Source organism: Apteryx rowi, unplaced genomic scaffold (genome assembly GCF_003343035.1).
Source record: "Apteryx rowi isolate R43461 unplaced genomic scaffold, aptRow1 scaffold_76, whole genome shotgun sequence".
Classification (NCBI taxonomy): Eukaryota; Metazoa; Chordata; class Aves; order Apterygiformes; family Apterygidae; genus Apteryx; species Apteryx rowi.
The window spans coordinates 1,709,565-1,735,442 of NW_020451049.1; the positions used below are offsets into that span (position 1 = coordinate 1,709,565).

At 35.4% G+C, this 25,878-nt stretch overlaps 1 protein-coding gene across 5 annotated transcripts in view; it reads left to right on the forward strand.

Annotated features, from left to right (window-relative positions):
* The window catches only part of LOC112976724, a 68,362-nt gene that overhangs the window by 11,621 nt on the left and 30,863 nt on the right, over nt 1–25,878 (forward strand). For all 5 annotated transcript variants that reach the window (XR_003257119.1, XM_026088259.1, XM_026088260.1 and 2 more), the window contains 5 exons: nt 7,829–8,025; nt 10,381–10,445; nt 13,641–13,747; nt 16,619–16,730; nt 23,489–23,588. Coding sequence is in view for 4 of the 5 variants with exons in the window: in XM_026088259.1 (XP_025944044.1) it covers nt 7,829–8,025; nt 10,381–10,445; nt 13,641–13,747; nt 16,619–16,730; nt 23,489–23,588 (581 nt within the window). In the remaining variant the exon portion in view is untranslated. The remainder of the gene's footprint in view (nt 1–7,828; nt 8,026–10,380; nt 10,446–13,640; nt 13,748–16,618; nt 16,731–23,488; nt 23,589–25,878) is intronic.

Below are 25,878 nucleotides of genomic sequence, written 5' to 3' on the forward strand. Positions count from 1 at the left end.
AAAAAAAAATCTGTATTTGAATGTTTGGGATTGGTCGTTAATGCATGCAGATTCATGTAATCTTACAATGATTATTCGTATTGTCTCAGTAATGATCGAAACATGCAGTATCTGCTGTCACCAATATTGCTTATATTGCCAATAGATCAGTGGAGTTCTCAAAGAAGATAATTGACTACAGTCTGTTAATGATTTTTGCTTAGTTTAGGAAGAGCTACATTTTTGTCAGTCTCTTGAAAGTAAGCCTGTGTAATTTAAGTCTCAAGAAATCATAGCATTTATGGTATGCAAAATTGCATCCAAACCAGCCCAGTAGAGTCAGTTAATACTGGAGGAAGAAGCCAAGTCAAATCCCTGTCTTGTCAATAAAGTGCCTCTTATATGTGAATTTTTCACAGCCAAAGGTGCTTATCATTTTTGGGCCTTTTCCACTAGAGTTTAAGGATACCTTTAACACCGTTTGTGCTACTACCTCTGGTGACCAAACACTAGAGGGCAGTCTCGTGCTCTCGCTCTCGTGCGCGCGTGCGTGCTCACACACTCGCTTTGTTATGGAATGTGATTTGGTTATGGGGAGACTCGGGTTATGGCATTGTCTGTACCTTTGGGGTTTTTTTGTTTTGTTTTTTTTCTTCCTGAGAATAAACAGTCCACTTTGCTGTTCTGTCCTTGGCTGTTGAAGAAGGTAAAAGTGTACTGCTAAGCAGGCTTGATGAGCATGGGTTTTTCTAACTCGTAGACAAAAATAAAGCAAGAAATTACAGATCAAGTTTTAGACCTACAAGCCTTATGGATTTTTGTTTATGCTTAAACAATAGACAGATAAGTTATGGATAAATCTATATTACTGTGTCTCTCTGAGTACTGAGACGCTGGATGGGACCTACTACATTCATCCAACATAGTATTTTAAATTTTCTTGAAGTGTTTGATGCAGACCACTTTTGGAAACACCCTTTTGCAGTTGCATCCAGTTTTAGTTAAGTCACATGTTCATTCATGTGGATATATTGTGGTGATTGAATGGTTAGCTCTTAAAACCTAAGCTCCTCTTCCTTTTTCTTTGTTGTCTCAGCAAAGTAGGTTTTAATATAAAATGAGTAAAGTATATCTTCTGACTCATGGCTCTCCAAATTGTTTTAGCTGTTAGAAGCTTGAGTTAATTGATTGTAGTCCGATGTCTTAATGCACTGGGACTTCTCTAATTGTGCTGGATTGTATTGCTAATGTGCTTCAGTGTACTTAACTTAGAGGCAGGAGTCTTGAAGCTGTGAAGTTTTTACCAATTTTCATGATAACAAGCAGAGAGATAGAGGGGATGGACATTATTTAATTCTCCAGTGAGAGAAAGGCTCCTGAAATCATCCTTTGTGTGAATTCTCTGATGTTTAGTAGAGAAGATGCAATAAACCATTAATTCACAGTTTACAGAAGACTAAGTATACTTAGTCATTTTAAGTAAATAATGTTATCTAAAGACACTCATTCCTTTTCTGTTACTTGTCCAGTAATACATTCTAGCAGATGGATAAAAGAGGCAATTAATATTTTTACTGATTTGCTTGATGCATCACCACTCCCTATTTAATGTCTAGGCACAGCAGTCAGTAGGGAATTCACACACTGAGTCAAAATGTACTGTGATGCCAAAAGTATATTGATAATGCACAGCTCTGAATTTCATTCTCATTTAACCCTGGACATTGCTGTCTCTTATTATTTAGTGCCAGTGGGTGACTAGACAATTATTTTGTTTTGTTTTGAAATGCAGGAGAGAATAAACAAATGCTGATCAGTAGTAATCATTTTGAGGAGATGATAAACACTGACATTTTGCCCTAAGCCAAGAGTGTACAATGGTTGAGAGCATAATCATCTGGCCTGGGATGACCAAAAGGGTAAGTCAATAGTTGTAGTCTCTAAGGACTGGATTCAGATTGCTTAATTTGGAACTTGAACAGAATCCAGCATGCAAGTCCCAATCAGCAATGTGGAATGCCTTTTCTCTGTAGCACCATCTATTTCCAGGCAGCTGGAATCACTAGACGGCCTGTCTGGTTGGCCTGAAAATTCTCTAGGCATTTAGAATTTATGTACTGTGCCTACCCTGAAAGGCTCTAGTCAGAGGAGGMAGATGATGAGATAGCTAAATTCTGCCTAAATCTGTATTGCAGCACAGCTTAGGGACATGATGGGTACCTGTATATCAAGAGATGCCTTACCCATAGGTATGTGCTGACGTCCCCTGAGGCATGCTAGCAGTTTTGAATTGGTTAAAAAAACATAGCTAAGTGTGGTAGCAGTTCCTGCTTTTGCCTAATAGCATTGTGGCTAAAATACTTGCCCGGGGAGTTGAGCAACTTGGCTCTGAGCTTTATTCAGCCTCACATTCATTGAGTCACGTCCCAGGAAACTGTATTAGCTATAAAGCTAAAAGTTCATACCATAGCCTGCTTGGGCTATGGTATGTGTGTTTTTTTTGTGGGGGGGTGTCTTGTAGTATCTTCCCCTACAAGTATATGTGCTAGACTGTCTTCTCTTATATTGCCAATAATCAGTTCAGTTTGCCAGTAACTGGCCAGAGTGAGATACTTCAGGGTTTTGATACTTAAAAATGGATCTTTCTTACCTCATTTCCTGTATCTCAGAAACTGTCTTTTTCCCCTGAGCCTACCAGGGCCCAATATTGATCACAATGATGATTCTTTTTGTAATGCAAATGGTGTAAGATGTGGAACACAGCAAGAGGGAAGGATGTCTTTACATCTGTCCAAAGATAAAATAGTGCACTGTCTAAGAAGAATTCTCTTAGACAATTCATGGTATAGCTTATGGGCATGTCTCAGGTGATCACATTTCTCAGAGCCAAAACTGCAGAAAAATCAGCATTTTACACAGAAAAAATTGATCTAAGAGTAGATGTTTGTCAGGATGGAGAACTGACATGAGGTTCAATTTCAGAGTCCTAGTTCCTATTAGAGTAGGACAGTAACTGCAGGTGTGAGAAGTTGGCTTCAGCAGCAGAACCAGTTTTGAACTTTGCTACCCCTATACTGCAGTTAGTGAGGGCCTGCTTTCACTGTTAACTCCTCAGTTAACCCCGGTTTGGAAGGGAGGGGAGCTGAGAGGTTTTTTGAGGATTAATCTTAGCCTGGATTTATTCAGGTCTCTGGTTAATTAACCCATATAACTTAATTATTAAATACCAAACACACAACCCGAAACAGACATGTTGGATAAAGCAGTGGTAGTTACTATCTCCTTTCACAAACCTGACTTATAGTATTTCTTCTGTATCTCAACTCCATGTTAAAAGAACAGCTCAAAATGCTTCTRATAGTACTTTCATATTTTTATTTCTAATATTGTCTTTTATTAATTACATAGCCATATAATTTAATTGGAATCAATCTTACTTTTTTTTTCTTCTTTGCTTGATACTGCCCCATCCTGGTAGGGGATTTTATCTTTAAACTTACGCAGTCCTTTTAGCATTAAAGCGTGCCCTTTGGCTACCATGACTGCAGTTGACCACTGGCGAAGTTCAAGTTCAGTTTTGTGGTTTAATTCCCTTGCTGTGTTGTACAAGATTACAACTTGGCCGTGGGTTATATCGATTTATGTTGGCACATTACAGAGCAGATTACGTCTGTAGTTGTTCAGCAAAACCTGCTAGTAAATCAGAGACAGATTTATTTCTTTTAGTGGAAGTGCTTATCAAAGTGAGGATGTAATTGTAGTACACGTGGTTATGCACTAGAATATCTTATCCAGGTAGCTATTGCTGCTGGTGAGCTCTAACTCCAGACTGAAGGAGCTGTCATTTGACTGAATCATTGGAAAACAGCAACAGCAAAGAATATTCCTGATGATATCTGGTTTGTTGCATCTCATGACTTAGGGGTAACTTAGCCTGGTTTGCTTCCAAGTTGAAGTTTAATTTTAAGTAATGTCTTACGGTAATATRTAGAGTACTTTCTTTTAATTAAGAAGACACATTTTAATGTAAGTTATTATTGGTGTCTGTTATGAGGTAGTATAGGATATTTTCCCAGAGATCCTGTTACAATACTTATAGAATCTAGGGGCTTCTTGCTCAGTTCATTTGCATTAATTTAGCATTTGTATGATGTCTAGGTTAATGCCCGTATATGTTTGACACCAGTGCTGGAAGTACTCCTGGCTTTTTGTCGTATTGTGGAACTTGACTCACCATATGTAGTTAGAATGGAGATTGTTGCTGAGTTGTTTTGAGTCAGGCTGTCATACTGATACTTCATGTGATGTGGGTATATATGGATAAGATAAATTAACTTTTAGGTATTGTAATTTAGAATGAAAGTATTCTTATTGGCAAATCCATGTATTTGATTAAAAGAGTGCTTCATGGTTTGTTTTATGCAGCAACAACAGTTAATCTCACTCTAGACTATTCAGTCCTGTCCATGTCAAACTTCACCAGAGGAACACTCCAGAAGACCTGTAAATGGAAGTGGGACATCTGGAGCTTTTGTGGGGTTTTTTTGTATGTTTGTTTGGAATAAGTTTCATAGTTAAAAAAACAACAACAACAAAAAAAACTTTATTGTAAAATTCTAATGGTTCTTCACTAGTTTAGTTTTTCTTTTATCTTTAGATTATCTGAGTTCATGATTTGGGTTTCCTGAAGGGAATATAAAGGAAAAGAAGCTCAAGGGGGGCACAGTGAAACTAGCACTGAGCAGGGAAGAAAAGTGGGCCAGGTCCATACCTGTACTGAAATTAAACAGAAACTCCCTTCACCAGGGGGAGCCTGAGATTTGGCAACCTGGAGAAAAAGGAAGCTTTCAGAGCTGACATGACCTAGTAGAACACATTATCTTCTGCAACTAACTGAGCACTCAGGAAAGTTTCTTCGGGTGATGTTGAATATTGAGAAGGAAACATCCCTTGTGCTTATCTCGGAGGAAGACAAAAAATCTTCCTTGATGCCCTCACTTCTTCAACAGTCATTGAGAATGATTTGAGAGATTACCAAAGAATAAGTCACTATGATTACATTGTCCTTTTCCTTAACCTTTTGRGTTCTGAATTTCAGATTGGTTTAAAGGTAGCTAAAATTTCTCAGACACCCAAAGTTTACCCAGTATATTGTCATCCTTGACCAMAATTCTCGGTGACTTCTTGTGTTACCCAAAAAGCTAAGAAGAAGGAAGTATTTCAGTCTGGTTTTCATTTCTTGCTATGGAGCAGGAGTATAGATCCTGCCTTAGGCTGTACAAAAAATGTTCCAGGAGAGGATGCTGTGTAGAGTCTTAATTTTCTGGTTAGTCCTGAACAGAAATTAAATCCTGCTCTCTCTCTCAAGGCACTTACTGGTTTCTGCATCTCAGCAGAGATGTCTCTTCTCTTTCCCCTTTTTTTTTGGGGGGGGGGATTTGTTTTTGGTGGGTTTTTTTTTTTTTGGCAAGCTCTAGTGAACTCAGTGGTTCAGAGTAGAAAGTTGAGTATCTGCTGTTTGCCACCCCTTTCAAAACAAAGATCACTGGGGACTAGGTGTGCAAATATGTGTCTTAAGAGTTGCATGCGTTGATGATTTAGGTTAAGGCAGGTTGCAACAAGGATACCTGTTCTCCCTACTGCCTTACATTGTTGCTGCACTGCCTAGATTGCACTGAGTAATCTGTCTTGACACAAGTGATTTTAGCTTTGGGTAAGTGATTCAAATAAACTGCGTTCTGCCTAGCAAGGCACCCAGTGGTATTGCCTGAAGAAAAGACAGGCAGTAGGGTCAAAGCACACAAGCATGCCACTAAGAAGTTAAAAGCTCCTTAATTCTAGACTTGTTAAATCACTGATCTTGCTGTGTAATGCTGGGTGAATCACCTTCCTTCCTATACCTGTCTCCTCATCTGTAAAACTGCAGTAATTACATATGTTAGTTTATTAACTTACAATGATATTTGAAGCTGATAACTGAGAGTTATTTTTTGGGGGTATTGCTTTCTTTTATGTCACATTTTAAAATGATGAGTGTTAGATACTTTTTATCAGCATCTTTTCTCCCTCCTCTTCCCCTCAAAAAATCTAGAATCATTTAGAATCAACAGCTTCTTACAAATTCAGTTCATTGTATCCACAGATTTTTTTTTTTCCCCCCTTATCTGTTTTGTCTTTCAAACGCCAGGTTAATGAACATCTTTCGTGATTCATGGTGGGCTTTTCTAGGTGTTCCCCAGCTACCATAATTTCAAGTTTTGTATACAATCAGTGTTAAAGTTGCTGATCTCTAGTAACAGAGCTTGTTTCTTAATCCTTTTTTTTTTTTTTTTTTTTTAAATAATGGAGTTATGTTTGAAGCTTCCCTATGTGAAGGAATCTGTCCAAACTCCCATGAACTTTTACAAATGTCAATTATAAGAGTTCACTGGTTTCTTTACTTGCTTCCTTTAAAACTTTGTGGATTTATGTTATCCAAACTATGTTCATCTAACCTTTGCTAATAACCAGTTTGGTTGTATGTTCAGCATATTGTTCTTACTAGCACCTGAAGATAATTAATTTCAGGGATGAACTGATCTTACATGATGTACAAAGGACCTGAAGGTCATTGACTTTAATGGGAATGGTGATCTTCAGCACCTTTTGTTATCAGCTCCTTTTTAGAGCAGTTTAGATTTTGTGAGGGGCTATATCTGCTTAGCTCCCCATTTTCTATCAGCTGCTCTTTTTACATCTCTGGGAAACTTTATTTGGACAAATCTCTAACTTCTTGTGAGACAGGAATGAGCCAGGCAGCCTCTTTAAAAGAATATTAAAGTTTTGCTTTAATTTTCAGATGCCTTTTTTTTTTTTTTTAATCATTACATTTCCTGAAAGAAATTCTCTGGAAATGAAAGAAAAGCCTTTTAACCTGGAAAGCAGCTATTTAGATCTCTTCTACATAATGCTGAAAATTCTGTCCTGCTACTGTAATGGAGGCAGTGTACCTTTTACTATGAGCTATTGACGACTTTCTGTATTTTAATCTTGTGAAAATGTGGGAGGGGGGAATATTTTCATTTATGAAGACCTCTGTAATTTGCTATTTTGCTGCTTTTTTTTCCTCTTTGCTGTGCCTGATTTTTCTGTCTTTCTGTGTTTTGCTGTTGTTCTGGTCTAGAGATCTTAATTTCATCTATCTTCCTGTTTTCTTATTATGATTTTTGTTTGTATAATTTATCACAAACATGCAAAATTGTCCTTAATAGTTGTGATTATTCCTGTTTCCTACTTCTCTTCATTTCTGAGATCTCCAGCACAGACTGTTTTTACTGCTTGACTTTCTTACAAATCCATAATCTAGGATGCATTTACCTGTCTGTCCCTTTCATTCTGTGTCTGCTGCTATAGCCAAACTAAGTAGTGTCATCCTAGTCGAACTTTTTTCTCAATCTCTTCTCTGCCCAGAACTAGCAATCATGCTTTTCTTCTGAATTTACCTCCTCAGTTATAATTCCTCTAATTCTTTCTGCCTTTCCTACTTCTAGGTTTTTGGTTAGTGTCCTAATTTGTGGTTTCTCCTCCATTCCCTTCTCCTCTCCCATCCCTTTACTATTGACGTTTGATGTTATATCTGCACTGCTTTGCCCAGCAATAAAATGCATCCTCTTGTTAACTTGGTTAGCAGTTTATTCAGTGCTTTTTCTTGTGTATTTTTCTACAGAAGCAGTCAGATATGTYCTTACTTAATGACCAGTTTTATTTAGTCAGCCATTACCGTGAAATGCTGATATGCTGTTAATCATTTTTCTTTTCCCTCTCCCTCTGTATTTATAAGTTTTTGTTTTTTATGTTTTTAATACTCCAGGCATAACATAGGCTTTCCCATTGTAGAATGTTCCTCTGAAGGAGACCTAATTATTTCCAAACCACCAGACACGGGGGGGCAGATCTCTTTTGGCACTGTGGCCGAACAATTGGTGTACGAAGTGGGCAACCCTCAGCGTTATCTCTTACCAGATGTCACCTGTGACTTTTCTGAAGTTTCCATCACTGAAATTCCAGGTTAGTCCTATAACATGTTAAGAGATCTTTGTCAGTGAACTGGGTTATCAAACTAAAGCAGTTACTTTAGTGGGTTTTTTTGTTTTTTTTTAATTATTTATTCCTTGTTAAATCTGTTCTTCAGAGCATGATAGTGTGATAGACTGATTTTTTTTCAATGAATTTTGTTGGAAATTTCTTTGGAAACTTTAATCTTATATATCTTTGATCATTTTGATCCTTTTTGATCATTGCTACTTTAATGCATGCCTTATACTTAGCAAGTCTTTAAACTGTGTGTTGTGTGTGAGCAACACTGAGACAGCTCTACTATGAGATTTTGGTATCTTTTGTAACTGTGGCTCAGTTTCTTTAATTTAGAAGGTTGGTGGGTTTTTTTTTTTTTTTTTTTTTTTATTTTTTTTTTTTTTTTTTTTGGTTGATTTTCGCTCACATGGGACTTCAAATGATGGTAACAATAGACAGCTATACCTTTCAAAGCATTACTTGATAATGACTTTTCCTGGATGTTTAATGGGTCATCTTAACTGGTAGGAGCTTGCTTAGGTACAGATTATCCACCGGAGAACCTCTGTTAGGAAAAGGTCTGTTTGTCATCATCAAAACTATGAACAGCCATATTAACAGACTAAGGATGGATATAAGATTCATTCTGGATTTAGTCTTTAAGTTTTTCTTTTTTCTTTGTTTTGCTTTTAAGAGTCATAGGTTTGTTTGTTGTACCAAAAAAAAAAAAAAAAGCTTGATAAAATGTTTAGCTACAGTAATTTGATGTTTATTTTTATTGTGTCTGTATTATATAGGGTTTTTATTTTAATGGCACTTACCCTTGACAGTATGCTGAGTGACCTTATAAAACCTAGAGCGATTGAAATCTTAAATTAAAAACTTACTGTGATAATATTCTAAACTCCATAACAGCAGAAATATTTTGCTTCAGTAATAAAAGTAGCATGAAATTGTACAGTGAAACTTCTACTCATACAACATGATCAAATGACAGTCCAATAAGGCCAGCTTCTTATTCTTAGCCACTAGTCCTTTAAAAAAGGGGGTGGGGGAGGGAGAAGAGAACCCTAACCTTCCTATGAACTTTTAGCTTGCAAATGACCCGATATGACATGTTTGAACTTATAATGAACTTTCGCATGAACTTTCAGTTAGTCCTCTTAGAAATATAACAGATGGAAAATAGGCAGATTTCTTAAACATTTTTAGTTTGAAGTGCTTTGACATGTACTCCAGTTAGATCAGGGCAAGCTCTGTTTTTGTTGTTTACATTACTGGTTTTATTATCCTGTTGGATTAGTTGCAGTGCTGGAACTGAGAGGTGCTTCTGTTTTCTTTTTGTCAATCAATGCCATGCATTTTGTTTTGTGAGGTTTTGTTAGAGTTTCTCCATCACCTGGCTTATAAAACTCTTCTAGACCTTTGCTCTGACTGCAGGGATATTGTTCTGTATTGACAGAGTCAATTAACCTTATGTCAGCCTGTGGCGATAGTGATAATGTTATTTTTGAGTGACAAGTAAAATTTCTGCCAGTCCCATTCAATTGTTCAGGTATGTGCTGAAGGAATTTTTGTGTTTTGATCTCTTCAGAATATTTATGTAAATCTTGAAATTGTTTTCTAAATACTTTGAAGCATACATGAGCTACAGGTGAGCTACAGTATAATTCAGCTTATATTTGATAGACACATAAATGAGGTGCTGATTCTGCACTGCTAATTTTCAAGGGACTGTGCCTATTGATTTTTTTTTTTCACCAGTGCAAGCTCAAAGCTGATGACATGGGAGCATTTTCTCCAGTTTCTTATTGGCATTAACATAACATACCTGACACAGAGCACAGTATTTGCCCTGGAACATATGTTCAGGCTGTTTGTTAGCAACAAGAAAACTAAAGTTAAATTACCTTTTCACTTACCAAGCTACCAGCAAATAAGCTCTCACTGGTTTCTTATCTTTCTCCTGGTTTATTTATGTGCCAAGTGAAGGACTTCAGTCTGCTCCAGCCAACTACAGTAAATTGAATGCTATGTGTGTCTGCAATAGCTGGCTGTTAAATGGTAGATAATTATTGGGTCCAAAGTCCTAAGGTTACATTCTGTGCTAAGTATTTTAAGTACATGAATAAACATTTCAAGCATTACATTAAAATGCTCATTGAAGTCATAAATTTAGTCACCAATTTGCTGCCTGTCTTCCTAAGCCATGGAGGACTGTGTAGTAAAGCAGTGGCAGTACAGCTATCAATGATTTGTTTTTAAGTGTATTTGTTTGATGTGCATCACAAGCGAATGTCTTTGAAGTTATACTGAAGAAGTTTAAGTATTGATTTTTAACCATTTTAGGTATTGAAGGTGGGGCAGTGAAAGTTCAAGGAGCAAAAGGATCACCGCCTTCAAAATTTTATAAGGTATTATCTCTTTCTACAGTGTAAGGTATTTTTGACTTAAGTCTGGCATTTTTGGAGAAAATACTAAATATTTTCTGTCAAAAACTGCCACCACATTAAAATCTTGATTTTTCTTCCCCCCAAGAGTAACAAAAAGAAAAAAGAACCCACCCCCTATATTGGAAGTGTTCATTTGTATAACAGGCTAATCCAGAAATCTCTGGAGAAGCCTGAGATGTTTCTTTTACAATTTTCAAAAAAAAGAAAAAAAAGTCTGTCATCACACTATCATCACACTATCATTTATATAATATTTGTTCATTTTTATACTGTCATGCCAGTCTTGTTGTATTTGATTGTGAAGTGTACCTGCCAGCTGGTTTTCAAAAGTTAAGTATTGAGTAACTACATATGTCAAGATAGCAGTTAAGTATGAGACAGATAGTCTTTTGTAGTCTCTTGARATAATCTACTGAAAGAAACTTACACTTCCGGTAAAAGTGCAAAGTTTTATTTGATGTTATTCTCCTAGTGGTCTCAATTCCCTGAACAGATGCAAATGTAATACAGTTCTGGTAAAGTACTGGTAGGGCTGGATCATTTTCCTGTTTAAACTAATGGCAAAACTGACTTTTACAGAAGCAAGGTTAAGGCCAGAAATTGACTGTTTAGTGTAGCAATATCAAAGGTGAGTTAACCTAAGTACTGGATTGTGCAGATCTGCTTATACTTCTATTTGTATGATAAAATGTGTGCCTACACATAAATTTAATTCATACTGCATTTTTAAAATATTTTTAACAGTTTTAAAACCAGCTTTATGTAAGATAGTTTCACAGTTTTTAAAAAATATTATTTCAAAAACAGATATCATCATCATTAAGGAAGGTTTGGTTTTGGCAGGTTGTAACCTCAGTTTAGAAGTCAGAGAACTCCAAAGGCTCCATAATTGGAGCATACTGACAAAGTCTTTTTAACATTGAGCAGTATACTGCAATTCACTTTCTCATGTACTCAGTCATCAAGTTTTTCACTTATTTTTGTTTTCTAGTGATCACCTTTGTATCAGCTTTATGAAGAAGGGCTTTGATATTTAAAAGTCTTGTAGCAGCATAATCTGATCATGAATTTTTCTAAACTTTCACCTAATTTAATAAAACTTTTTTTTTGATTGACAGCCTCCAACTTCAGTACAATGTTGTCTTGTCAGGCCTTTGTATTTTTTCAGTTTTAAGTATTAGATCAAGAATTCTTGTTACAAATTTCTCTTCTCTGACTGATCTGTATCTGGATGATCTGTATCTGCCACTAAATGTGTTTTTCAGATCTGAAATTAAGCTTTAGTTGTGTTTGAATTAAAAAACAAACAAACTTGAAATACATAAATTATAAGCACATTTCTAAAATATGTTTAATTATATAAATCAAATTTAAACCAGTGATAGTATCGCTGAGAGAGAAGTCAATTTAGCAGTAATTGCCACAAATGACAGAGTGAAGAGTACACATTTTTACATAACATTGAAATCCATTAGTCAAAATGATAGCTATACTAATGCTTCTTATTACTCCTGTATTAAATAGTGAAATTTTGATATTGGCAAATATAGAAGGCAGTGCATGTGTGAAGCAAGAAATACTTGCTCTTCCTTGATCTGAGTGCAATTCAGAGCAAAATATACTTTGCTTCTGCTCAGCAACCTCCAGCAGCTGTTGTCTTCAGCAGCGTTGTCCACTTGCAGTTATTGTTCTTGACCTTACATTTACATACTCTTGTACCTCTAAAGGAAATAATGAAAATATCTAATGTTAATAGGAGATCAAGTGAACCATTTCAAGTAGAAATAGTTATATTCAGTTGTTCATGCTTGTAGTTGTCCAGATTGAGATTTTCAGCTAATGAACCATGAAATGGAATAAACTAAAAAGAATAGAATGAGAGTTTGTGTTTTTTATTTGTCAGTGCAATTCTTTCTTTGACGTAGCAGTAAAACGGTAAGAAATCTTTGCACGTATCTCAAGTAGGTTATATGAAATGTATATGTTCCAGATTTTTTTGAATATATCTTATGTTTAATATTTGAAACATTGTAATGATGTTCTAACGTACATAAATTAAACTTCCTGTAAAATAGTTCCATTTTTTTGAAACTTTTGTTTAATTGGCTGTCAGTGACAAATGCATGGATTTTGGCAAAGCAGTTCTATTTGAGAAGTCATTTTTAGGACATGAACTTAGTATGGTCATCTTGGCTAAAAAGTGACTGAATGGGCATTTTAACAGGCTAGAAATACTTTAAGGGTGTGTTTACATCCTTCAGTAATTTTACAGTAAGCATAGAGAGAAGTCATGTAGTTGCTGCATCAAAGTTGAAATGGAGTTAGTGGGAACAATGGTAAGAGATAGTGAGATACAAGGTAAACTTGTGGGAAAATAATGAGTGATACCTTACTTGTAAAATAGCTTTCCAAAAGAAATAGCTGCAACCCCATTACGTGGGACATTTAAAAGTAGACTGGATAAAGTGCTTGAAAACTTACTCTAGGAAGCACGCTTCTCGTGGTAGAGTTATGCTGTATGTCTTAGCAGATCTTTCCATCTGTGTTTCCTGTTAGATAACAAATCTTATCTTGACCATACTTATCATGCTTAATTTAGATACATCTATTAAAACCCCTCTACCATTTACGGCCATGCATTATGGTCATTACTTTTATTGTATTAGAGCTCTGTTAAACAGCTGTAACATTGGAAGTGTAGTAAAATGCTTATTACTCAAATGTTTGCAACATATGCTGTGTTCTTTTTAAAATGTGCGCGTGCACACACACGCACACACACACCAATATATATATGTCCCTCCCCCCCCATTTACTTTAACACTTGAGGAAAACTTATTTATAGTTTATTTCTTTGTGATAGTTTATGCCCCTTTTCAACATCATAATGTATCCTATGTTCCAAAATAGATATATACAAGAGGATTTTTTAAGATCGCAGTGAGAAGCAATTCTGAGTTTTACAGCTTTGCAGATTTGAAACTTCCTCCAATACAGTTTTGAATTTTAAATAATGGAATAAGTTTTCTTGATGCCACGATGATGATGACTTCTTGTTATTCCATYTCTGATTAGTTTATGGATAAAGATCGTCAGAGAGATTGATAGTACATCAGTACTGAATCTCATGTAATTGTATGCTCCCTTTATCATTAGGTAAGTGCCGCTTACCTTGATGGTTTCAGAGCTACTGCTGTCTGCCCAGTGGGAGGACCAAAGGCTGTACAAAAAGGAAAACATACTGCGGAAAGTATCCTGAAAAGGTTAGTATTTGAGATTTGGAAGAGTGGTGGGTTGTTTCTTTTTTTTTTTTTTTTCTCATTTAGGGTCGAGATCAAAATAGAACTGTGCATATGATAGCAACCATATCTGACTAGAAGGAATCCTGGAAGATCCTCATCTTCCAATTGGAAGGACATTTCAAGACATGAGTAGTCTGTTTAGGAAACCTGCCTTTAGGCTGTAACTACATTTGAAATACGTTTGACAGAGGGCAAAGAGGTCTCAGATGTTATTGAAAATAGCTAGATAGCAGAGAGGGACCCAAATTAATGAGGGAAAAGCTGCAAGTCAGACTAACATTTATTAGATGTCAGAAATCCAAATGAAACCAGGTTTCATTGATTACCACAGAACTCTTCTTTTTATCAAGAATCTTAGTGCTATGAAATATAGGCAGTTTGCCCAGATCATGTTTTAAGTGTTTAAAGTTTGTTCTGCAGCCTTGTCAAGTGTCACAAATTATTTTGTCTGACAGAAAAATTTTCTACTTGGAAGGCAGCCTAATAAACCTTTAGTCATGTTTTCATGTCAGTGTATGTGGGGGAGGAGGGATTCCTCTTAAAAATATAATTCCATCTCCTCATAGAAGTCTCTGAACATTTACTCCAGTAGCACCCAATCTTTCTAGCTGTTAGCTATTTACTTCCTTTGCATCATGTTATATACATGATCTCTCCCCCATCATACGATAGAGCTGTGGAGCAAGTACACTAGGATAGATGCCTCTCAGAAATGCAAGATTTAGTGTGGACTTACAGCATAATATATTGCTCATATGCCCATGCACAGCCCTTTGCTGAAACAGTTGCTGTGTGATTTCTCTCAAGAAACATAGCACATGAGAGCAGACTGACATAGAATGTGTAATTATGCTGTGGAATCCCTTTCTTCAGTATGTCGTGAATGCTAAAAGTTTACATATGTCCAAAACCCACTGAGGAAATTAATGAAGAAAGTCCTTCACGATCTATTAAATACAAAGACTCAARGGCTCAGGAATCCCTGAAAAACCTTTTTTTGGAAGCTAGGCAAGTATTCTGGAAAAGAATGATATATTTGCTTTTTGTTAAACTTTGTTTTTATTTGCTCTTGCCCACTATTTCAGACTGGAGTACATGAAAAGTTTGTGGCACTACTGCTGCCACTACCACTGGAAAATTAACTCRGCCTGCTTACTGTGCTGTCCTGAGTAATCCTCAGAAGAGGGCTGATGGGTGATAGCGGTAGCCAGCTTCTAGTACTTTATAAATTAAATTCCTCCCAGTAGTCCAATGGCAAGAAGTATAGATTTCATCACACAGACTTAAGCTGCTTCAGTTGTACAACTTAATTTAATAGGCAGCGTAAGGCATTAAGCAGCTTTAGCAGCTTGTAATATGACTACTTCTTTCACTTCTTTCTTGCATGCCTCCTCTCCTTTGTTCATTTATTCATTGCAAATACAGGAAAGATTTGGCAGAGTGCGTGTGAAGTCTGTTTCAAGTAGTCTCCAGTGTCTCTATTGCAGTACAAAGGCACATGCATGTGCTAAAAATTACCCATAGAATGTATTTTGAATTCTGATGTCTCTAGCTAACTATTTTTAGTTAAATAACTTACAATAATTAATTACAAATACAGTTTGCAAATTTAAGTGCCTTAAATCAGGTATTTGTCTTTCTGTGGTCATCAAAATAAAAATGGCCCCATTCTGTGGTATACTGACCACTTTCATCTCTATACAACAACTAGAAAGTTGCATTTTGTATTTAAGTCCCATTTACTTCTTCACTTCTCAGGTGCCACATTTAATATTGACAATAATTACAACATACTAACAATGTCTTCAAAATATTCCACTGATCCAAAATACCTTTCTGATTCTGACATAATTTCCATGTTTCAACTGATGAAATCTTTTAAACATCTAGAAGGGTGCCAGACAAAGCGTTATTGGAAAACCAGTTTAGGTGCTTAATGGTTTCAGAGTGTGACTATTTTTAAAAAAAACTACAGTGCTAATTCTCAGCTTGCTCTGTGTTTCAGCATTGTGCTGTATTTTAAGAGTTGTTGCAAAAGCTCTATTTAATCCGAATTTAATATTTGACAAAACACAGTATTTATTAATTGCTGGCTCTCTTGAAGCTGACTTGAATGGAAAAAATGAGAAAATAGCAATGTGTGTTCTTATGATGTCTAAAAAGAAGGTCCATCTCCCTTATTGATCATAGTAGGACAGACTTAGCATTCTTGTCACAATGTGCTTTTGGTGGAAATAGTCTTAGAAAAAGGGTTTGATGGCTTTCACAGTACCAGGCTAGAAATGCGTAGATAATGAAGAAAAGTTCTGTTCAAAATTTTCATTTATTTTTTGGCATTTGAGTCATATATTCATTAMTCCAGAAAAAGTACCTTTAAAGTTTGAATAAAAGTTCCTTCTCAAGTTAGATTTTTCTTCCTTGGTGCCTGTGATGTAATGATACGGTTTCATATATATATTGGTTGTTCATAATGTCTTACAGGAGAAACAAAGACAGGGACTGAATTTCCAGTATGAAAGCCAGAAAGACTATATACTGTAGTTATATTTCAAACTGTCTTTGTCTTAAAGATGAAGGTAAAAGATCTGGAATCCATATATTTGCCTATCATCTTTTAAATAATTTGAATAAAGAAAAGATTCAAATTGAAACCCAGTGACAAATTCAAAGGTATAATTTCTTGACACTATCGCTTGATTTGTAGTATTCAGATGTTAGTGAAAAGTATTTGTTTTCCAGTCTACATCACAGAGCTAACTGCTGTGGACCACATGAGGCTATTTCAGAGAATCGTTTTGAGGCAGTTCACTAATAAAACATCATTTGTTGCAGGACTCGTCTTATTTTCAGTCAGCTTGGGTATGAAGATTACAGTGCAGTTAACATACAGGTTTTAGGGTCTGAAGATACGTATGGACCTCACGCTAGAAGGAGTGTAGATGGTGTAAGTATTCAGTGGAGTGTTTTTAAACTTCTGCTGACCTCTGTTAATCTCTCTCTATTGTTATCTTTTCTGTAACTTTAAAGGAAGTAGCTATCATCTCAGGAATTTCACCCCATCATCTTACAAAGAATTCAGTGTCACTACTTAGTGTACAAAATTATGCAAAGACTTATGCCTTTGCAGTATTGGCTTTTCCAGAAGAATTGTTATGAAATCTTACAAAAATGTTGTTGTAGTSTGTTCTGATGTTCTTCATCTAAAGAAAAGTCTTCTTATAAAAGTTCTTGTGATGTAAGCTTTTAAATTGCATTGAAGATAACTCTGAAAGACCTCAGTATAAAGATTGCAGAGTCAGAAAATGGCAGAATTATTATTTCCCATGCAGCTTTAAAACTATCTGGGAGTAGTATCCATAAAACGGTCTTCAGCTCATCATTTTGTATTATGTTTTGTGACTTCTTATGTTCATATGTAAGAATTTGAATGATGGCCATAGCAACTGAGACATCCACTGTAAGTTTTCTTAATCTACAATATGGAAGGCCCCCCCCTTTTTTTTTAAGGCTGTAAATCTTGTCCTCACTTACATACACTTTAAATATTTAGACAGCTTAGCTTTTTCCAAACAGTAGCATCTAATTCTTTGTAAGTGGCAGCGTCTTGCGAAATCGTAAGGTACTCATGGGACAAAACTCAGCTCTGAGAATTTGATACGAGGAATGTCAGCACTTAAAATAGCTGAGTATTTGTATTTATAGGGAACAAAAACATATGATAGCGAGAAAGATAATGAACTTTTTACTGTAGAAATTAATTGTTCATAGAAATTGGGTAAGTTATATCTGCAGCTGTTCATTTTAGTGCTGGAGCTTCAATTTAATTCTGCACAGCAGCAAAAAAAATGATCCTGGTGAATCATCTATATTATGTGATCTTTTTCCTTCTCAGGATCATAAACCCCACTATGTTAAAAGYGTATGACTGAGATTGCAGAATCAAGATTTTCAAACATAGGAACAGATGTTCCAGATGTTAACTTGTCTGTGTTCTGTTAGTACCAGCTCCTTATGATTATTTATTGTAATATATTCTTTAATAATATGGTTACATAGTATGTTTTCTGTCTTGCTTATTGTATAGAATGAATAATGATTTGAGAAAGAGCTTTTTATTGTTTTGTCTTTCTTACTGTACACTAAATAGGTTTTCCAAATCAAGTTGAATATTTATAGTATTTCTCATATTTCAGCCACAACTCTCAAGTTTTTTATTTAGAGATAACACTCTATTTACTTTTTTGTATGTGCTTCCCATGTATACTTGATACAGGACATGAAATATGGGAAATCCTTCTGCTGCCTTCCCCTTTCACCCTGTTCCTCCAACAGTTAGGAGAAACTAAGCAGAGGAGTTTTCATCTGGAAAGTAGCAGTTGTAGCTTAAGAAGGAGGGAGGAGTGGAGCTTACTTCAGCATTTAAAATGTAAAGTTGTGGGATCCTAGGCAAAACATCTGCCTTCTGGGATATCAGGGAAGAATTGTGTATTCTCTTAGACACTCTCAGTGCATCTTTCTGTGCAAAATTAGATCTGGTCATTTGGATTGCAAATAACAGTGCTCAAAACCAGAGGCTTCTTATGTTAGGCAGGATATTAACACACATGAAAAGCAGTCCCTGCTTTGAAAATTCTGCCATCTAAATTTATAGGARGCAAATATGTATATGAATACTAAGACAGGAGAAGTATATCAAACAATGCTCAGAACTCATTGTAGACGTCTGGTATGACTAGGCTGATTCCCACACAGGTCTGTCAAACTGGGTGGGTGAAGTCAATTCCTCTGTGAAGAGGAGGAGGAGGTTTGGCTACATTAGCAAAGACAGTCAGTTGGRCTTTGTAAATCTTGGGTTTGCCTCTGTAGTTATGAAATCACGGTATATCACAGACTTAGGCTCATATACTGTAGTCTGAGTTGCTAAGGGGAGCAGCTTTGAAGGTCTTCTCGGTATTGTCTAATCCTAACAACAGAAAGGAGCCTTGAGAAATTAAGAAACACTTTCACTCTTTCCCATCTCAGTTTTCCCTGTCTCGTTACATGGCCTTTCCGTGCCACTCTCATAGCTTGTTTAGCTACAGCTTTAGCAGCAGCAACACAACATGAGCACAAAAAGGATCCAAACCAGCACTGACTAACCCTAGTGATATTTAATTTTTAACATCTCCTGCTTTGTGGTTTTCTGTGGGGCTGGGGCTAGGGAACCATTAATGAAAGTGTCATAAAATCAGCAAGTTCATCATTTGGAAATACTGGAGGTGTTTCATATGAAGAGTGCTTATTAATAGTATATTACAGGTATTAGAGTTACAAAATACAAATTTTAATTTTTTATATATATAAAAATATATATGTATATATTTGTATGTGCTGAATATGGATATAAGCACATAATTTTACTCTTAGCAGTACTCTAACTAAAATCTATTGTCTAACTCTACAGCACAGCTTTAAGACTCAATGAAGTACAGCTTTGCTATTTTTTTGTGTGTTGTTTGATTATGATGCTGTAAGAATAGTCTGCGACTTCGGTTTTGATACTGGATTCACACACTCAGGACAGGATTCATTTTTTTTGTTTTGTAGATCATTTGCATCATTCATTATCTTGCATCTGTTGGCAAAGAAGTAAATATAGAACTTAAATGGAATATTGAAGATATGATAGAGTTTAGAACCAGGAAACAAATGTGAATGAATAAGTGTTTTCTGCAAGAATATTTCCTGTTAATTACTACTAGTAGTAATTTAATTAATATTTTGATAGCTTTTGAAATACTGAATGTAAAAAATAATAATAAAAAAAAAATTGCACCTCTACTTAAATTTGTGGTGTGGCTGCATGTTTTCTGTGTAGTAACAGTTCTTATAACAATCTTTTTTTTAAGTCAAAGTTGATTGGTTTCTTATTATTTAAATGAACTTGGTCAGGACATCTGTTTGTACATTCATAAAAGGAAATTTCTATTGTTTAACTTCATGGCTTAGTGATACGTGACCTGATGGAAAATTTAACCTCTCCCACCTCAGTTCTGCTAAATGCTTATTCTAGGGTTTGCCTATGTGGGTATTCAGGTAAACTAATTAAAAATGTGAATCAGGTTTGCAGGTTTTCCTACATGATACCATCTTTGCAGGCTTTTTCCAGGCAGGGAGTTTGGAGCCTTAGAAGTGAACAGTGTGTCTCTCCCTATGAGTATGCCTACCTAGTAGTACTTGAAAAAGATGAAACAAATTAACTGAAACTGTGCATTTACAAGTGCATCAGTTATTGTGCTTCAGAGCATCTATCTGTAGACATGCCACTAGAATAGGAAGTAGTGAAATCCCATCTCTCAGATTTACAAATGGTTAGGAGTTGGGCTTAAAAATATTGAAACAAGAAGGTTTGCTTCATTATTGCGTTTTAGCTGATTGCCAGCTATGAAGTCAGGAAGTTTCCTTCTCTTGGTATAAGCTGACATAAGTGAGCTTGTTCATTTTATGTGGTTTGTCTCTGCATGTTGTCTATTAGAACTGGAATACGAAATTTAGTGATATGTGTTAATATAACAGTTCTTCAGGATAATCTTACAGTATCCAGTGTACAGTACTACAGCAAGTATTATAAACAGCATTTCAGCAGCTGCCAGTAGGAAATATATCCATGTTCTTACATTGCTGAAGTTACTTAAATTCCTGAATTTGACTTGAGATTTTCTAATGTTGACATGTTCTACAATACTGCTTTTGGGAAAAATGTACTATATACACACAAGAAAATGACACTAATATACAACACATCAGTATTTCAAAAAGCTTAACATTCAGTTTGCTGTTTACTTTTATGTAATGCTTTTAAAGAATGCAGCTTTACAGAAATGTGGACAATTAAAATAAGTAACATTGGAGTTAGGAGATGTGTTTAAAAGCTAGGCAAATTAGGAGTTTAGATGTAGCAAGTTAATTTTGCTGCTTATTTTGAAGAGGCGAGCCTACTTTTTAAATGGAAAATGTTTAGTCAGTCTTAAAATTTGGAAAAAAAATGGTGGTTTGATGTTATGTTATTAGTAAAATTAAATTTACTAGAGTGCCAGTGTGTAAAYTTGTATTTTGTTAGGCATAATGGTTTAACATTTTTCACTGCAAGTTGTGTAAATTGGTAATTACTTCAAGTTATTTTTGAATTGTTTTAAATATGATTTCTAGTTCTTGAATTTAGGGACACCCATTTAACTTCAGGTAGTGAATAAACATCTAAACATACAGCAAGAAGGATGAGATGTGGTTTTCTTTGACCACAACTTTAATTCAGTTCATCTAACAGCTGCCTGCCAGTAAATTCTAGGAGGGAATCTTTTCTCTCCTGTCTCCATCAATTGGAGGAAAGATGCCATTAGTGTGAAGAAAGATACCTCTGCCTTTTGCTCTCTTTTTTTCAGTGTTAAAGCCTGAAAAATCTGGGGCTTAGTAGGGTGCTGCTATTCCCTAGTCCAGAGGAGGGAGGACTCCTTGCAGGAGTGATGCTTCCATTCTTTCCATCTGACCAGAAGAATGTCTCCCCTGCTCCAAACCTCAGCCCCTGTCTTTCGAAGTTGTGGCTGTTGAATTCTAGCAATACCTGTATCCTTCTTGTCTGCCGAGTATTTCGTTCTGATGTTTTCAGAAATGTAATGAGTTTCTATATGTGTAATGAAACAGGCTTTTTGCTAAAATCTGTTAAAAGTATTATACTAAGGAGATTAATGCTATTTTAAAGTACTCCTCACAATTCTATACATGCATTGTGAAGCTATTAAATGCTTCAGAAATGATTATATGTAAGGAAGAGTTGGAACAAATTAAGAATGAATTATATAGTCATGTATATTCATTTTCTGGTATAGCAAACTTTTAGAATAGATGCAGACTGTCTTGAATCTTCCAACATCTAGTAGTTCCTTTCTTCCAGGAAGAGGTCCTCTTCAGTCTCTAAGTAGCTATATGTTAGGATTTTCCTTCACTTCTCTATGATGCTCCTCACATATTTAGTAGAACAGCTACTGAATCTGTCAGTATTCTTTAGACAGGGCATTTGGAGTGTTATGAAGTCCATCAAGCTCTGTAGAAAGCACCTTGGTATATTTTTCATGCTTCCGTGAAATATATTCTTTCCTATTGACATAAAACAGGACACAGAAAGTGGAAGAAATCCCCTAGTATCTTTTAGTCAAACTCCTCCTTTTCAAGCTTTACATTGATTTAAGCAAGCCAAGAATTTCATGCAGGTTTAGTAAAGAACCTTTAGAAAACTTCTTCTTGTTCATTGACACAAAGAAAGAAAAATTAAAACTGAGCTTTGGGAATCAAGTCTGAAGTGAAAAACTAAAGTTTATAAAAGCCTGATGTGACCTTGGACACATAAGAATTTAACATGAACTTCAAATTGCATGCTATAGCTGGCTACCAGAAAGAAGAAATATTCTTCAGCAGGATTCCATACTTGTATGATGCTATGTGAGAAAATCTGAACCAGCAGATTTTGTTATCTTGTGCAGACCCATTYCATATGAACAATGGAAATGGGTTTGTTTGGCTTGGTTTGGTTTGGGTTTTTTTCTTTTTTTGTTTTCTGAAAAGAAGGGAGGCAGATTGAGGAACAGGTATTGACTTTGAAATCTATTCAAAAGACTAGAGATTCCAAGGCAGACCCAAAGATTGTTCTTACTGATGTATGCAAATTCTTGGAGAAATACACAGGTATAAGTGTTTGCCTGTTGTAAGGGGCAAGAAACCTGGCTTTGACAGAAGCTGAATTTGACTACATGAGAWACAAAAGTCTACCTCAGATGCAGTAAGAGAATATTCAGAAATTATAGTAAGGTACATAGCTGAGGATTTCTGTATAAATGAGAGCCATGTTATGCGTCCTTAGTATGAAGGGAATTATATTTAATAGGAAGTGGTACTAATAGACCAAAAACTTGTCTTTGCCTTCAGTGARACTTGGTGTTCGCTTTAAGCCTTTTGCTGGTATGTTGATCCCAAATGAAGATCTTTCAGTGGCAAAAAAAGAGATTCTTACAGAATGAAAATCCTAAATGAGAGATAGTTAGTGCTTATCTGTTGAAGGGGTTGTTAGCTGACTGTAGGGTGGGGCAGAGTACTGGTTGGGTTTATCTTTAGAGTAGTGCCTGCTGTCTTTGGAAACACGATGGTTTTTATAAGTTCCAGTCTTCTATTTAACCCCCAAGGATTAGGTTTGACTTCTTTTCCATGAGAAGATCTGCTTACTTTTTAATGCTAGGAGAAGTGAACATGACTGTCTAACTTGATTCCAAAGTATTTTCAGTGGGCTTAAAATAAGAGGAAGATTAGTTTGTCTATCCCATTGAGAATGAAGCAAAGTGTTTCTTTTGTTATAAAATATTGATTATTATAGTACTTGATGCTCTAAGACAGTTGAAGGTAGATGGTGTCCTCGCAGTCTGAAATATCCAACAGTTAATTTCAGGATAGAAAAAGAAAAAAGATAATGAAAACAATAATAGAAAATTATGGTGATGTTGGCTACACCTTGAAATGTCACTGAATGAAAATTGTTATAGCTGTTAGTAGTGGCAAGCACTAACATTTCTGTTAATCTCAATGGTGAGCTACAGTTCTTCAATTTCACAAATTTAACTAATGCTCTGCATGTGAGCTAATCTTCTTATGACTCATTTTCTACTTTTTTGGAAGCAGGGTCCTCGGGAAGCTGTTATTTGGCTTGCTGTACACCATAAACAAAAAGAGGCTGTAGAAATCTTCTCCAAAGAGATTGCACCAGCTGGAACTGGAATGGGTAAATACTCACATCTTTGTAAGAATCTGAAAGTTCTTTTTTTTGTTCCTGAGCATGAGTAGCACCCAAAGACCTAGCTAGTCACAACCAGTTTCATAGAGCTGTGAGTAGTAAAAACAGTTTTTTAATGTGCTTATATTCCTTGTAGACATAGGGCCTACAGACATTAACAAAATGATAAAATGAAAGTTTTGGAAATCCACCTTTTTATTCCTTTGAGACTTTTCATCATTCTGTTGTTGCTACCATCCCTTCCTGCATTTTTTTTCTTTTTTCATCATGTTATCTTTATTCTCCCAGCCATGGCTACACTGACATGTGACAATGTTATATTCAGTTTCCCCAGGTTATTAAAACTCAACAATGCCATGAAAACTCAATGGCAATAAGCATTAAGAATGTTATTCAGCTTGCAAAAATATATCACGTATTGTTTTGCTATAACATTGCAGCTTATCAAGAGCTGTGCAGTTCGAGAGTGTTAAAGGTTCTCTTCAGCACTAGTATCTGATATTACTGCAAAGTTTTTTATATGTACTTCTAATCTGTTTAATGTGTAGCTGCTTGTATAGATGAATACAACTTTGAAATGTAATTCAAATCTCTTTTTTTAAAAAATGATACTGCAGTAAGAATGCTGATGTACATCTAATTCTTTTTTCACCATATATATGTGTGTGTGTATATATATGTATATAAAAACTCCTCAACTTAGATTCTGATCCTGTACTATCATGTCTAACCTCAAATCAGTCTGTCTTTAACATCTGACTTTTCATGATTTAATATCTGCGTCCATTGTAAGTTTTTGTTTTGTTTTTAATTGACTTCCGAGCTAAAAATTAAATAGCAGGATTTAATTATATGTCTTAGTTTTAAGGATATGTTTTAAGTATTTTCATAGCCAGTGCTTAAGGGCCACCTCTTGTGAAATGATCTATGCTGCTTTTGTTTGCCTTCTGTTCTAAAAAGACTTTTCATGGGTTCGTTGTAAATTTCATTGGATTCTCTTAACTTTTTAGGGAGAGCCACTCTTTGATTATTTTGAGCAAACTGTTCTTTTTTTTTTTCTGTTCTTCTCCCAAGTGACTTTTATCTGTCACCACTATATGCCTCTCAGTTTTAAGCAGCACATTCACATGTTGTGATTTGACTTCTGCCACTCTATGGATACACACCTTTTTTTTTTTTTTTTTTTTAATCCATTTAAGATTTGGACAGTTAATTTTTGAGGATTGTAGCTTAGATATTTTGCAGTAGCTCCTATGTAATTTACAGAAGAATATATTGAGGGATTACAGGATCCTCAAATTTAAGTTACATGAGCTTAACTTAAATCTCTCAACATTCATAGCGAATCTAGAATCCTAGTTAATGTTTTTTTTCCCTTTTTTTTTCTGCCTTGCAGTAAAAGAATTAATAAACATTTTATTTTCAGTGGATTTGAAACTTTATGCAAGTGTGCATGTTCTGTCTTACTGTCTTTATAGTGGTAGCAGAGATATAGTTAATGTAGTAGTAGGGGTTTTTTAAAGTTGTGTTTATAGAGGCAGGGTCAACACATGGTCATCTCTCTCTTTTTTTTTTTTTTGTTCTTTTTTTTTTTTCCTACCAGATAGAACATAATAATGCAGAACTAATCAGGAATATTCATGGAGATGATTTTAAAAAATTCTGCAATTGCAAAGGCTAGTTAGTACATCAGCATTTACTGTAGATGTAAATTGTTTCCAAAAAAGTGTTTTTCWAATGAATGAAAGGTGGTGTTTTTACTGTTTGACCAAGCTTGCATTTTTAAAAATAATTAAGGATTCATAACTGGAGTTTCTACTTTTTCATTATTCAAGTAGACATAACATACCTAAAAGTAAAGATCCGTACTTATTCATTATTATATATATGGTAGACAATCCCCTAAACAAATTTCTCTTTGAATAAAGAAAAGCTGATTGGATTTGAAAACAATTACTTCTTTTTAAGAACTAAAGTTAATGCACATATACTTGTCTTTCCAAATTCCTAATCTATGGCTCTTATTTTGTAAAGCAACTATTGTGTAATTAAACATTGTTTGAAGGCTGAAAGTGCTAGGCTTATTAAAGTTTCAGTTTCTTCCTTTCATTACTGTTATCCACAGAATGAAAAAGTCAAAAATCTGCACTACCTGGATTGGGTGGAGCATATACAGTCTCAAAATTGAGTGTACCATAATATGTGAACATCTGTGTTTTAACGCGGCTGGCAAGCTTTCTGACAGCTCTTGTTCCCAGAGCTTCTGGAGAAGACCCAG